This window comes from Aspergillus multicolor (assembly GCF_047715735.1).
Source record: "Aspergillus multicolor strain CBS 133.54 unplaced genomic scaffold BDW74scaffold_6, whole genome shotgun sequence".
NCBI lineage: Eukaryota > Fungi > Ascomycota > Eurotiomycetes > Eurotiales > Aspergillaceae > Aspergillus > Aspergillus multicolor.
The window spans coordinates 241,249-255,720 of NW_027395957.1; the positions used below are offsets into that span (position 1 = coordinate 241,249).

General features: G+C 53.3%; 5 protein-coding genes across 5 annotated transcripts; 2 read left to right on the top strand and 3 right to left on the bottom strand.

Annotated features, from left to right (window-relative positions):
* Positions 1-798: 798 nt before the first annotated feature.
* Positions 799-1,792, top strand: idi1 (isopentenyl-diphosphate delta-isomerase IDI1; the record flags this gene model as incomplete). Its single annotated transcript, XM_073728472.1, has 3 exons — positions 799-1,030; positions 1,151-1,489; positions 1,557-1,792. 3 exons carry the CDS (start codon positions 799-801, stop codon positions 1,790-1,792), a joined length of 807 nt encoding a protein of 268 aa, XP_073585887.1.
* A 153-nt stretch (positions 1,793-1,945) lies between these two features.
* BDW74DRAFT_148684 (DUF202 domain-containing protein) lies at positions 1,946-2,782 on the bottom strand. The gene is made up of 2 exons (XM_073723754.1): positions 2,518-2,782; positions 1,946-2,438 (listed from the first exon to the last, which is right to left on the bottom strand). The coding sequence occupies exons 1-2, from the start codon at positions 2,631-2,633 to the stop codon at positions 2,015-2,017; spliced, it is 540 nt and encodes a 179-aa protein (XP_073585888.1). The 5' UTR covers positions 2,634-2,782; the 3' UTR covers positions 1,946-2,014.
* Positions 2,783-3,088: 306 nt separating this feature from the next.
* BDW74DRAFT_121550 (MATE family efflux transporter) lies at positions 3,089-5,640 on the top strand. Its single transcript, XM_073722033.1, has 3 exons — positions 3,089-4,244; positions 4,293-4,651; positions 4,699-5,640. The coding sequence occupies exons 1-3, from the start codon at positions 3,530-3,532 to the stop codon at positions 5,503-5,505; spliced, it is 1,881 nt and encodes a 626-aa protein (XP_073585889.1). The 5' UTR covers positions 3,089-3,529; the 3' UTR covers positions 5,506-5,640.
* On the bottom strand, positions 5,641-6,136 carry BDW74DRAFT_121529 (uncharacterized protein). Its single transcript, XM_073722031.1, has one exon. It carries the CDS (start codon positions 6,094-6,096, stop codon positions 5,776-5,778), a length of 321 nt encoding a protein of 106 aa, XP_073585890.1. The 5' UTR covers positions 6,097-6,136; the 3' UTR covers positions 5,641-5,775.
* A 562-nt stretch (positions 6,137-6,698) lies between these two features.
* BDW74DRAFT_121527 (bifunctional carbamoylphosphate synthetase/aspartate transcarbamylase) lies at positions 6,699-13,806 on the bottom strand. Its single transcript, XM_073722030.1, has 3 exons — positions 12,942-13,806; positions 6,909-12,895; positions 6,699-6,850 (listed from the first exon to the last, which is right to left on the bottom strand). Exons 1-3 carry the CDS (start codon positions 13,657-13,659, stop codon positions 6,794-6,796), a joined length of 6,762 nt encoding a protein of 2,253 aa, XP_073585891.1. The 5' UTR covers positions 13,660-13,806; the 3' UTR covers positions 6,699-6,793.
* Between the last annotated feature and the right edge of the window lie 666 nt (positions 13,807-14,472).

Here is a 14,472-nt window from a genome sequence, read left to right on the forward strand (position 1 = left end):
GCCCGGCCTACTAAGGAACAACACACCGGTGAACTCAAACTCGGTCGACGTTTGCATCTATTATCATTGAGGGAGGTTAGCACTGTATATTTGATTTCATGAGCTACGGTTCAGGGAGGTTTTCTGTTTGGTTTGCACTGCGTCGCATGATATGTACCACCAGCCTCGTTTGCTTGAGTCATTTGAGATACCGATAGATGGACGATGAGCCAATGACCTGAATGGCTACCTATAGAACATGGTATCAACATGGCGGGCCATGCAAGGATACAGCAAGGACATTTCGGCTGCCTTATGCGTTAACAATATATCTGTTTTGTTCTCTTCTTCTCCGTAAGCCCGCTTGGCTAGCCTGTATGTGTTTGTTTATAACCAACTCTCGCCTATTTATACCACGTTAACTGGCCCCCGCGCTGCAATTGTTTCAGAAGCAAGAGTCATGGCGAGTCAGATTGACTGCGGACAAACGCCCGGGCCCGGAGTAACTGAATGAAAACACGACGACCAGCCAAAAAGCAAACCTCGCGCATGGACAACAATACTCTGGTCTCCGACCGCCGCCCAGCCAATGCGGAGATCCCCAATACGACCCGCCGCTGGCCGCTTGCTCCATCCGACAACACATATAGATTCCCATGAGTACGGGGTAGAATCCAGCACTGCAGCAGTGGCCGTGTTCTGCCGAGATTCACCGCTCTGAGGGGGGTTCCTGAAATATCGCCCCGATCCCCGGAACTTGCAGAAGTTTAAAAGTTAAGAAGAAAAAGTTGTTGCTTTTACTCTGAAAAGAAAAACGCAATGAGTGCCACAGAGACAATCACCCGAATCACGGCGGACAACGTCGCTGATCTCTTTCCCGACGTCGACACCTCGCTCGCGCACGAAGTCCTCCCCCAGGCGGCGACGACCTCCGTCACGAACAGCAATGAGCTTGCCGGGTACGATGAGGAGCAGGTCCGTCTAATGGACGAGGTCTGCATTGTGCTGGATGACGATGACAAGCCTATTGGAAGCGCTAGCAAGAAGACATGTTCGTGCTGCCCCCTTCCCCAGATTCTTCTTCCGATCGACCCCTCTGCTTTCCCCGCTATTCATCCCATCCCATCCCAATTCAAGTCTTGCATCAATCGCTAACAATGCCTATTGTCAGGCCACCTAATGACAAACATCGACCGCGGCCTCCTGCACCGCGCTTTCTCCGTCTTCCTCTTTGACTCCCAGAACCGCCTCCTCCTGCAACAGCGCGCCACCGAGAAAATCACCTTCCCCGACATGTGGACGAATACCTGCTGCTCGCACCCGCTGGGGATCCCCGGCGAGACGGGCTCGCAGCTCGACGCGGCGATTCTAGGCGTTAAGCGCGCGGCGCAGAGGAAGTTGAACCATGAGCTTGGCATCAAGCCGGAGCAGGTGCCCATTGACAAGTTTGAGTTCTTCACCCGCATTCATTATAAGGCGCCGAGTGATGGGAAGTGGGGGGAGCATGAGAGTAAGCATTTCCTGTCTTTGGAAGGATCAGGTAGGTTGGAGTATTTTGGCTGACGGTTTTTTTATAGTTGACTACATCCTCTTCATCCAAGCGGACGTCGATCTCGACCCGAACCTCAACGAAGTCCGTGATACGCGGTACGTCTCGGCAGACGACCTGAAGGAGATGTTCAAGCAGACCGACCTCAAGTTCACGCCGTGGTTCAAGCTCATTTGCAACTCGATGCTGTTTGAGTGGTGGAGCCACCTCGGTTCCCCCTCGCTGGAGCAGTACAAGGGAGAGACTCAGATTCGTCGGATGTAAGGCGAGTTGAGACGGGCGAAGCGGAGCAAGATGGAGAGATATATTCTATAGAGACTTTATGATGATAACAGCGTTATTCCCCAGATGCATGACATTGGCTTGCATAAGCATAATCCGTTATTTATTTCGGGCTGTTCTGCATAGCATATACATTATTAATATATTCGACATTATAAACCTTTCCAGAGAGAATCTCTCACTAACCTACCAAGAAGCCTCCGTCTAATACCGATGCGCATCCGTAACCAGCAAAACAATACAACTCCCCAGTATAACCCCACCCACAACCATAAACGTCATCTGCGTCTTCCACCCGCTCTGCACAAGCGCCGCCTTGCGACTATACTTCTTGACCGTGCGCACATAGTTCGCCAGCCCGTTCGCCAGACTAACAAGACTCAGCACCCAGAAGATTATACCCATCGGCAGAGACATGCGGCGCTCGAGCGAAGTTGGCTGAGCCTTGAAGTTGAAGGAAATGATGAGCGCGACTGAGACGATGCCGAGGTACATGGATAGCCGGAGCCAGGAGAGGAACGTCCGCTCGTTTGCGCAGTGGTCGCGGGCGTCAGAGGCGGCGTTTTCGAAGAGGAGGGCGCCCAGGTATGGGCGTGTTAGGAAGATGTGTGTGTCTGATTCTAGGTGTCTTGGTCTTGTTAGACTTGATGTTGGGTTGGAGAAGGTGTTTGAGTGGTATGAGGGACGGTTTGGGGACGGTGTCTTACTCTTCGACCAGTACTGGTTTGGTATGGGCTGGGTTGATCAGGGGGTTATATGGCGGTCGCTTGCGGGCTGGAGCAGGGTCCTGCTCTGGCCCTGAGGGTGTAGGTGCGGTCGGCATGTTGACTGTTGAGGTTGGATAGAATAGCGGTGGATGTTATATCGTTGTCGGCCTTCTTCTTAGGCTCTGGTCCGGAGATATGCTGTGGCACAGACCCCGGATGTAGAAAACCCTCTCTAGCATTTTGTGCTGAAGGAGTCTCAAGGTTATCTCCAGAGTAGGAAACACTGTCCAGCTGCCCAGGCGTTCTTTAGCCTCAGATGCAGGGTCCACGTGATACTGTAGGCAGCTCAAGGCTAATCCGGTTCGGTTTGGTCCTGCCTCGACGCAGTCCATTCCAAAATCAAGTTCGTGGAGGCATTGCAGGAGCAATAATGGCTGCGCCGGCAGATATCATTGATCCTGGAACATATTGCATGAATTGAAGAAGTTATCGAATCACTGCGATGATCTCAGACCCCTCCCCCGGCTCAGCCTGCCTTTTACGGTCTGTGGATGGTGGAGTCGATCTGCGGGGCTTCCTTTGCTTCCCAACATCAGCATCAACACCAGCGAACAGAATCACGCCCTTCAGCAGCCATCAACTCCGCTCCTACTTGATGCAGATGCTCATTGGCCCCCATCTCAATGGCAAGAGCATTGTTCACCTTTAAAGGAAACCACCATGTCGGGGGATATCCCTGTGAGTCATGGCTGAAAATTGTATACTTGAGGGTGGGTCCGTCAGCCCAGAGCCCGGCTTAACTACGGAAACGGTCAAAGGCAAAGTCTTGTCCAGCGCGATGCAAGGACTTGACTACTTAAGCTTATGCGCTCTCCTCCCTTCTCCAAGTTTTCGCTCTTGATTCTCGCCGGACAACTTCCTCCTGATTCTACCCGTCCAGGTGCAATTGCGCCACCGTGATGAGGGTATTGCAACAACACTGAACAACGGCTTCTCACCTACTCCAATAATCATGGCCCGTGACGGGAGCGCTGCGCTCAGCGCACCAGAGGACCGATCTTTTCACAGTCGCTTTCGTTCCAGCTCTCCGCTCGCTGAGAGAGCCATTGCCCGCGATTTGGAGCAGTACGCCGACGATGCGGACTCAGCTTCTCCCGCCGATGATGAAGCTTCCGAGATTTCGACAATCCGTCCCGTACGCAGCCATTCCGGCACCGCGTCTCATTCGCTGGCTGGCTCTTATCAGCGCCCGAGCTTTTTCACCACAGTATCGCACGCTACAGTCGTTCCGTATCCGTACCAGCCGGAAAACAATGAGGGTCTGACTTGGAGGGAGCGGGACAAGGCAATCGAGGATGAAAGAGACCTTTTGACCGACAACCACTTCCTCGAGTCGACTGCGACAAATAAATCTCGAAGGAGCTCGCGCGCTCCTGCAGACGAGACCACTTCCTTGCTGGGTAGACGGCGGAGTTCCGCGCATAGTGCGGTAGATGCGGAAGACATTGATCGAAAATGGGAGGAAGCCGTCACGGCCGGACTGATCCATACCACGTGGAGACGCGAGGCGATGGTGATCGGGAAGAATGCGGCTCCTTTGGTGGTCACATTCCTGCTGCAGTACTCCTTGACCGTAGCTAGTATCTTTACCCTCGGTCATTTGGGCAAGACGGAGCTGGGCGCGGTTAGTCTTGCGAGTATGAGTGCCAGTATTACGGGATATGCAGGTGCGTTTTGAATACAGCATTCACTTGGATGAAGCTAATTGATCGCAGTTTACCAAGGCTTGGCGACAAGTCTAGACACCCTTTGTGCGCAGGCATATGGCTCCGGGAAGAGAAAGCTTGTTGGTCTCCAGATGCAGAGAATGGTTGCGTTTCTTTGGGTTATCACCATCCCAATTGCTTTGCTTTGGTTCTTCGCCGACAAGGTCCTGGTTAGGATTGTACCGGAAAGGGAGGTAGCTGAGCTGGCTGGCCTGTATCTGAAAGTAGTTATCCTCGGTGCTCCAGGGTACGCTGCCTTCGAGAGTGGCAAGCGATTCGTTCAGGCACAGGGTATTTTCTCGGCATCATTATACGTCCTGCTGATATGTGCTCCGCTCAACGCACTTATGAACTGGCTCTTCGTCTGGGTACGTCTATCTACATTTGTTTTTGAGACTTAACTAAACAACTGCAGCAATTCGGCTGGGGCTTCATTGGCGCTCCTATCGCCGTTGCTATCACGGACAACCTCATGCCCCTCTTCCTCTTTCTCTATGTATACTTTGTGGACGGATCGGAATGCTGGAATGGCTTCACCAAACGCGCTCTCAACAACTGGGGTCCAATGATCAAGCTCGCTCTGCCAGGTCTCCTTATGGTGGAAGCCGAGTGCCTCGCCTTCGAAGTCCTAACCCTAGGATCGTCATACCTCGGCACTGGCCCCCTGGCCGCCCAGTCCGTCCTAGCCACCGTTTCCTCCATCACCTTCCAAATCCCCTTCACGCTCTCCATCTCCGCCAGCACCCGCGTCGCCAACCTAATCGGCGCAACCCTCGTCGACGCCGCCAAAACAACAGCCAAGGTTGCAATGTGGGGTGCAGTCATCGTCGGCCTCGGCAACATGGTCCTGATCTCCTCGCTGCGCTACTACATCCCGCAACTCTTCACGTCAGAGAAGGAAGTCATCGAACTCGTCGCGCAGGTCCTTCCCTTCTGCGCCGCCTTCCAGCTCTTCGACGCCCTCGCTACAAACTGCAATGGCATCCTGCGTGGTCTGGGCCGCCAGGAGATCGGAGGCTACGTCCAGCTCTTCTGCTACTATGCTATCGCGATGCCGATTAGTTTTGGCACGGCGTTTGGCCTCGATTGGGGGCTTTTTGGACTTTGGAGTGGTGTGGCGATCGCACTTTGTCTTGTTAGTGCGATTGAGGCGGTGTTTTTGACGCAGACGGATTGGAATCGCTCGGTTGAGGATGCGGTTAGGAGGAATGCGGCGGCGTAGTTGGATGCTCGACGTGCATGACTTGATTGGTGCGTGCTACGATATACGATCTGTTTTATGATATGATACGATTGATGTATGCTATTTCTTTTTTACTCGGATCTCATGATTACCTACCTATTCTCTATGTATGCTAGGACATGAACTGAGGGTCGATAAAGGCTGTATACGATATGCCATAGCAATACTAGTTGAGACAAAATAGTTCGTCGATGCCTGAAACAGCCAGGACTCAATATCTCTTCAAATGACCCAAGGTCAGGTTGCCGCTCAGCGGAATCCATCAAGTAAACGATCTCTAGATATTTCGGGTAGCTCGGAAGACTCTGTTCGTCTAGGAGCTGCAAGCGCGATTTTGTGGACTGTTAGGTATGCCTGCCATGCGCTGGGAGAGAGGCCTTTGCCCCGCCACTCTAGGATTGAGTGTTGGATCAAGATCAGCGAGGCTTTGAAAGGGAGCCAGAAGCAGACCCGGACTGCTCTGGTTATAGGATGATTGTGAGCGGATTTGATGGTCATCGCAAAGATAAGGAGATAGTTGAGGATGGAGGCTGGAGGCAACTGTCGACTTTTGCAATGAGCAAGCGCCATTGAGCCTCTAGAGCAACGATCTAGCGCCCAACTTTCTGTTGCTAAGTTCTTCTCGAAGTTAAGGAGATTCAGAGTGATGTATAGATTAGATTATTTCTTGATGGTAGAATATCGTATAGTCAGTTATTTGACCCATGTTGACCGGCTCAGTCCAGCTGTTGCCATATGCACCGCCGGAAGCCTTCCAAAAACACCATAGCCAGTCCAGTCCAGGTCGCAGGCCAAATTCCCAATCCCAATTTTCCAAGTCCCAGTTCCAATCCAATTCCAGTCCCAATGCCAATGAACCCAAATCCCAGAGAATCGCTCAAAATGCAGACTAAAAAACAAAAGAAACGCGAAGAACACAGAAAACACGAAACACGCAAAACACACACACATACGCCACACATAAAACCACACAAAACGCACGAGACACACACAACACACAATACACATACCAGATATACATCACACATAACATAACCATAAACATAACGGAGTCATCGAGTTCATGAAGGAAATTCATCTAAACTACCTGACGAGCTTATAAGATTTGCCTCGACAGTGCTACAGGTATATAAGTCTGCATAACTTTTGGACATAACATAGACCAAAACATCAAAACATGAATAATACAGTCGTCGCCGCGGAATAAACAGGGATTGCTCGCTGAGTCTATAATGACATAGATGATGAAGTCGCCTAAAACATACGTCTAGGGCGCCATGATCAATGCAAGCAAGGCCATCCGGCAGTAGAGACCGTATCTCATCTGTAGCAAATAGTTAGCATTCCGCCATAATAAAGGGGACAAAGGGAAGTAGACTCACCTGTCGGAAGTAGGCTGCCCGCTGGTCGAAGTCAACCTCCTCAGAGACTTCTGCGTTCCTGGGGAGAGGGTGCATCACGACCATGTGGCTCTTGGCGTGCTTGAGAAGAGCGTTGTCAATAATGAAGCTGTTCTTTAGGCGCTCGTACTGAGTAAGGTCGGTAAAGCGCTCCTTCTGCACACGGGTGGAGTAGAGAACGTCGGAGCGAGCGACGATCTCGGGGGTAAGCTCCTCAGACTCGGCAAGCAGTTGGCCGCTCGCGACAAGCTGCTGGCGAATTTCAGCGGGCAAAGACAGGTCCTTGGGGGCAACGAGCTGGACGCGGACATCGTAGAACTGGAGCAGCTTGATGAGTGAGTGGACAGGGCGTCCGTACTTGAGGTCACCGGTGAAGGTGATGATCAAGCCACCAACAGTTCCAAGTTCCTCACGGATGGTGAAGAGGTCAAGGAAGGCTTGGGTGGGGTGCTCAACACTGCCGTTTCCACCGTTGATAACGGGAACAGGAGAGAACTTGGCAGCAACCTCGGTGCTGCTCGGCTCGGGGTGGCGCAGGACAACAGCATCTCCGTAGCAGCCTAGGGTACGGAGGGTGTCTTGGAGAGTCTCGCCCTTCTTAGTGGAGGAGTGCTCGGTGGAGATGGCAATCGTGCGTCCTCCAAGTCTCTGCATAGCAGCGTCGAACGAGGCGGAAGTCCTGGTGGAAGGCTCATAGAAGAGGGTGCAGAGGAGACGGCCCTTGAGGATATCAAGGACACCCTCACGCTGGACACCGAGACGCATCTCTTGCGCCACGGTGAAAAGCAGGTGTAGGTCAGATCGGTTGAACTGGTTCACGGAGAGCACGTGCTTCTGCTTGAAGGGGGAACGAGAGAGCATCTGGAGCAGCGGAGAGGAGGCACGGGCCACGGGGGTGTACAGGGGAGGGCCAAGCTCGTTGCCACTCGCGGCAGGGAACTGATCCACAGGCTTGCGGGCCAAGCGAGCAGGGGTGCCGGCAATGGAGAAAGACTGCCTGCGGTCATCGACGCGCGGGGACATGGTCTTCAGCGAAGGGGACGCGGGCACGATGCGGTGGCCAGACATGTCAGATCCCTTGGGAGCATCGGGGGTGATGGCATTGTCAAGGCAAGAAGTCTTGCCTTGGAAGATGACGCGCTGGACAAGACCCTTGACGCTCTTGCCGTTGAAGGGAGACCAGGCTTGAGGACTCTGGTAGAGGTAAGGACGGTCGACCTCAATCTCAACTGAGCTGTCCGACTGGTCGTGGAGCTCAAAGATCTTCTTGGGATTCTCGTACAGACGAGCAATGATGTCTTCCACGGTCAGGCGGCCCTCGGAGACGGCGGTGAACAGAAGAGGCAGAGCCTCGGCAATGCCAGCAGCAGGTGATGCCTTGTCACCGGCAAGCTGGTAAGGGATGCTGCCGATGGAGAAGATATCGATAGTGCTGAGGTGCTCCCACAGAACCTTTTGGTCCTCCGCGGTGGGCAAGAATGCCGCCTCGGGGTAGTCATCCCGAGAAAGGAAGAGGCAGTAGATCGAGACATCGCAAGTGACCTTGAGACCCTTCTCCTTGCTGAGGGCAATGAGCCTGATGTCCTCCTTGGAGGTGACGCTCATGACGTGGATGTTGCGGCTGTGGAGACTGGCCAAGAGCAGGACCGACGCAAGATCGGTCGACTTGGCATCTGTGATGATGGGCTTGCTCGAGGGCCATGCGCCAAAGTGGCTGGTGACAGCGGCAACCTTACTGATGTTTCCGGAAAGGTGGTTGAAGGGGATGAACAGAGAGCCAACCTCGCCAGTCAGTTGTCCAACCTCGGCAGAGTTAGAGGATGTAGCGACAACGGAGAAGTTGTAGTCACAGAAAGAGCCCTTGGCGGCAGTCTGCTGGACAAGCTTCAAGGTGCGAGCATCCGTGATGGAGGTGTTGACACCAACGGGCATGACGCGGACCATGCTGAAACCAGCGGCAATGGAAGCCTTGGTCACAGTCTCAAAGTCCTTGCTGTCTCCACTTCCAAGACCAGGGACGAAAGCACCGATGTTGATCAGGCCAGGGAGGACGATCGAACGGTGGCTGGTCTGGTAGTCGATGGTCTGGACGTTGAGCGCAAAGTGACGAGCAATGGCCTCGATCAAAATCTTGGCGTTCTTGACGTTGGTGACCAGAGGGGTTTGGTAGTCAACTGCCATACGACGAGTGCGGTAACCCTTACTCATGTAGTTGGCAGGGCGGCGGAATCGGTTGCTGGAGGGTAAGTTGATATAGAGATCGATCAAGTTGTTGGCCAGATGCTGAGTGAGCGAGTACTCGGACTTGATGTCTTCGTCTTCACCAGGGAGGATTTCAAGGTACTTGACGGGGACGCCGTTCTCCTTGAGGAAGTCTGCAGTACCAGAGGTGGCGAAAAGCTCGAAACCAACATCGCGAAGCTTGATGATGGAAGGAAGCATCTCCATCTTCTCCTTGTAGGAACCAATGGACAGCAGGATGTTGCGCTTGGGAAGCTTGAATCCAGTGGACAACAGAGCCTTAAGATAGGCCTCGTACTTGTCACGACCGAACGAAGCGACCTCTCCCGTAGACGCCATCTCTACACCCAGGACAGGATCGGCACCAGCAAGTCGAGAGAACGAGAATTGCGGAACCTTGACACCGACGTAGTCCTTGGGGATGCTGACTGGAGGGTACTCGGCGAAGGGAGCACCAATCATGGCCTTGGTCGCCATCTCGATGAGATCCACACCCATAACCTTGGACACGAAGGGGAAGGAACGAGATGCTCGAACGTTGCACTCGATGACCTTGATGTCGTTGTCCTTGGCGATGAACTGGATGTTGTATGGACCGGTGACGTTCAGGGCGTTTCCAATCTTGCGAGTGGCCTCTTCAATGCGTCGGACGGTCTCGGGGTCCAAGTCCTGGGGAGGCAGGATAAGGGTAGCGTCACCAGAGTGGACACCAGCGTTTTCAACGTGCTCAGAGATAAAGTGGCCAACCATGACACCATTGCGAGCAACTGCATCCATCTCAATCTCCTTGGCGTTCTCAATGTACTTGGTGATGACGACGGGATGCTCACGAGAGACATCCGCAGCCTGGTTGAGGTAGCTGGCAAGGTCATGCTCAGAGTAAACAGTGTTCATAGCCGCACCTGACAGCACATAGGAAGGTCGAACAAGCACTGGGTAGCCGACCTTGTCGCAGAATTCGCGAGCCTCCTCGATGCTGGTAAGTTCCTTCCAGGCAGGCTGGTCAACGCCAATACGGTCAAGCATGCGGGAGAACTTGTAACGGTTCTCGGCTCCATCAATCATCTCAGGCGAGGTTCCGAGGATGCGGACATTGAGGCGGTGCAGGGGAAGTGCAATGTTGTTGGGAGTCTGACCACCCATGGACATGATCACACCGCTAGAAGACTCGAGCTGGTAGATGTCGAGCACGGTTTCCAGGTTGATGTTCTCAAAGTAGAGACGATCAGCCTCGTCGTAATCGGTACTGACAGTTTCAGGGTTATAATTGACCATGACAGTCTTGTGTCCCTGCTCGCGGAGGGTGCGGATGGTTCTCACAGAGCACCAATCGAATTCGACGGAAGAACCAATGCGGTAGACTCCGGATCCGAGGACCATAATACCGTTGTCATCGAACTTGACATCATGCTCAGAAGCGTTGTAGGTCAGGTACAGGTAGTTGGTCACCGAAGGGAACTCGGCCGCGACTGTATCGATCTGCTTGACGATGGGAATGATACCAGCCTCGACGCGCAGACGTCTGATGGCCAGCTCGTTGGAGCTCAAGAACTTAGCGAGCTGACGGTCGGAGAACCCGAGCTGCTTGGCCTGGCGAAGAAGGGAGGCAGTGACAGTGCTGGCGTTGAAAGTGGTCATGAGCTTGCCAAAGTCACTGAGACCCTTGAGTCTGGTCAAGAACCACTTGTCAATGTTGGTGAGCTTCCAGATGTCATCGACACTGTAGCCGGCAGCCATAGCGTTGGCAATGGCAAACAGACGCTGGTCGGAAGGAGTCTGCAGCTCAGTCTTGATGGACATGAGGGCGTTGGTCTCGTTGAAGCCGAGGTTGTGGAAGTCAACCGACCGGATGGCCTTTTGAATGGCTTCTTCAAAGGTTCGGCCGATGGCCATGACCTCACCGACACTCTTCATGGAAGAGCCGAGCTGGGTGGAGACACGAGTAAACTTCTTCAGATCCCAACGAGGGATCTTGACAACGCAGTAATCGAGGGAAGGCTCGAAGCAGGCACAAGTAACCTTGGTAACGGAGTTCTTAATTTCATTGAGCGGGATGTTCAATCCAAGCTTGGCCGCAATGAAAGCAAGAGGGTAACCAGTGGCCTTGGAAGCAAGCGCGGAAGATCGAGAAAGACGAGCGTTGACTTCAATGATGCAGTACTCCTTGGAGTAGGGGTTGAGAGCGTACTGAATGTTGCACTCTCCAACTACGCCAAGATGACGGATAACGTTGACAGCGGTCGTGCGCAGCATATTGTAATCTTCATCTGAGAGTGTTTGAGACGGAGCGACGACGATGGAATCACCGGTGTGAATACCAAGGGGATCAAAGTTCTCCATGTTACAGACGGTGATACAGTTGTCCCTGGCATCACGAACGACCTCGTACTCGATTTCCTTCCATCCCTTCATACTCCGTTCAATGAGAACCTGGGGACTGGCAGCGAAGGCCTTGGCACAAAGCTCTTTGAGTTCATCCATGTTATCTGCGAAACCACTTCCAAGCCCACCAAGAGCATACGCAGCACGTACGATGACGGGGAAACCGATATCTTCAACCACCTGCAGAGCCTCTTCGAGACTAGAAGCGGAAGCGGACTTGGCGCACTTTTCGCCGATAGAGTCCATGCTGCGCGCAAAGAGCTCACGATCTTCGGTGGTAATAATGGTGTCGATCGGGGTACCAAGAACCTTGACACCGAGCTCCTCAAACTCATCCTTGAGCTGGATACCGACCTGGAGGGCGGTCTGACCACCAAAGGTAACGTAGATGGCATCGGGACGCTCGTGCTTGATGACCTTGCGGACAAAGTCGGCGTTTACTGGTAGGAAGTAGACCTTGTCTGCCAAACCCTTGGATGTTTGAATGGTGGCAATGTTGGGGTTGATCAAGACAGTGTAAATTCCTTCCTCCTTCAGGGCCTTGATGGCTTGACTTCCGGAGTAATCGAATTCACCGGCCTGACCAATGCTCAGACCTCCACTTCCAAGAATGAGGACCTTCTTGACAGAAACACGGGGAGAAGCCTTGGTGTTTTCGGCGACGGTGCCGCCGGGGAAGTTGACGGGCTTCTGAAGAGCTTCAGGTGAAGCGATAGTGTCCTGAATAGCGTGGATGAAGACGTCAAAGAGGTACTCTGTGTCACGGGGACCGGGTGTGCTCTCAGGGTGGAATTGGACACTGAAGTAAGGGCGGCTGACGTGGCGGATACCCTCGTTGCTGCCGTCATTGGCGTTGACAAACAGCTCCTGCCAATCGCTGGGCAGAGTGGAAGAATCAACGGCGTAACCGTGGTTTTGCGAGGTGATGTGGCACTTTCCAGTCACCAAGCTCGTGCAGGGGATGTTGTGACCACGGTTACCGAACTTCATCTTGAGAGTTTGAGCGCCAACCGAGCGGGCGATCAACTGGTGTCCAAGACAGATACCAAAGATAGGAGTCCTGGCCTCCTGCATGGTCTTGGCCAAGTTGTTGACTGTGGTAGTCATGGTGGCAGGGTCACCGGGACCGTTCGAGACAAAAAGACCATCGTAGTCCTTGCCAGCAAGTGTGGGGAAGTCATAGTCCCAAGGAACAACGAGGACCTCGACGCCGCGGGCAAGCAAGCAACGCAGCTGGTTGAACTTGAGACCGACGTCCAAGCACAGAACACGGATAGGGCGGCCGGAGGGGTGCTTCAAAGCGACGTTTTCAGGAGGGGAGAAGAGTTTCGGTTCGCGGATAGACACTAAAAAGTTAGATGAGACATAAAAACGATAGGATTGATGGCTTACCCTCAGCAACAAGGTTCTTCGTGTTGGGATCGACCCAGTCAACCTGTTCAAAGGAAGACTTCCATGTGTCCTGAACCAGAGCGGCATCGCTTTCAGCAACGTCGGCCTTGTGGAGCAGCAAGCGACCAAGCATGCTACCCTTTTGGCGGATGCGCTTGGTCAGGGCACGGGTGTCGACACCGTGGATGGCCGGAACACCTTGCTCCTTGAGCCACTGGCCCAGTGATGACTCGGCAAGGAAGTGAGAGTAGTTCTCTCCGGCATATGTCGCGACGACGAGGGCCGCAATGTGAATTTCGGTGGACTCAAAGTGCTTCGGTAATGTCTTGAGCAGCTCGTCCATGGTCTCCCGCGAGGGCACACCATAGTTCCCGACGAGAGGGAAGGTGATAACAAGGATCTGGCCACGGTAGGAGGGATCCGTGACGGACTCTGGGTATCCCACCATACCGGTCTGGAAGACCAGCTCTCCTGCTACACTCTTCTCAGCACCAAAGTTGTAACCCTGGTAGACTGTGCCATCCTCAAGCTCGAGCGCACACAGTCGCCCTGTGCTGCCTTCAATCCTTGAGGACGCAGGAGCAATAATGCCGCCATTGGCGGTTTCCGTTGGGGGGAGAGGCTGCAAGTCTTTGCTGATTGCGTTGTAGGCAACCGCTCCTCCAGCCTGGGGGCTCGAGGGAAGAGCCGGCTCCTCGTGGCCGACGGTCTCAGGCATATTGTCGATAATCGTGTGCGGTGGGGTTATGAGGGGGATAATGGTCCTCTCGGGGACAGTGTGGTAGGTACTCACTCTACCGTAGCATCAGCAGCCTCCAAAACTCTCCTTGAGTGACAATGGAAGGCAAAGAGAGGGGTATTTTTGTTTGCTGCTTCAGCACGGGGAGGAATATAGGAAGAAGAGGAAGAGGGACTCGAACGGGCAAGAAATGCTGGACGGCAGAATAAAAATTTTGAGATGCGGGCAGAGGGAGCATTCCTATTGGCCAGCAATTCACCGACCTGGGGAGTTCGGCCGCTTGTAGAAAATTCTTCTCCGATATTTGGGGCTTGCTGTGAGCGAAATTACATAATTTTGCCTCTGTTGAGGGCTTTAAGGTCCGATTTAGCTGCTATAAAAAGAGGATGCGTCATAGCTTGCCGTCTTTTTGATGCTGAACCTCAACTATACGGTCGTATCACCATGAGGCCTAACCACTATATCAATCTGGTATCCAAGCCCGTAGGGGTAGAACAGACGAGCTCGGGGACTCTCACTCTATTCTCAAAAGGCCTTCAACCTCCGAAGTCGGAAAAAGGTCAAACCAGGTCAAACGAAGTGGGAAAGGCGTGGATCGTGGACGAAGGTTAAGGTCCAATTTTGCAGCCTCGAGCTCAGGCTAAGCTACCCGACCAATAAGGTTCGCCATTTGACCCAGTAATAGCAGGCGGTGTAGAAACCTTGAGGGCAAGGCTTCAAACGCACGATTTGCCCACAGCCCGCGGGCTTGTGACCTTGGCGTGGATTTTAGCTGCTTGCGTTCGCTCGGTC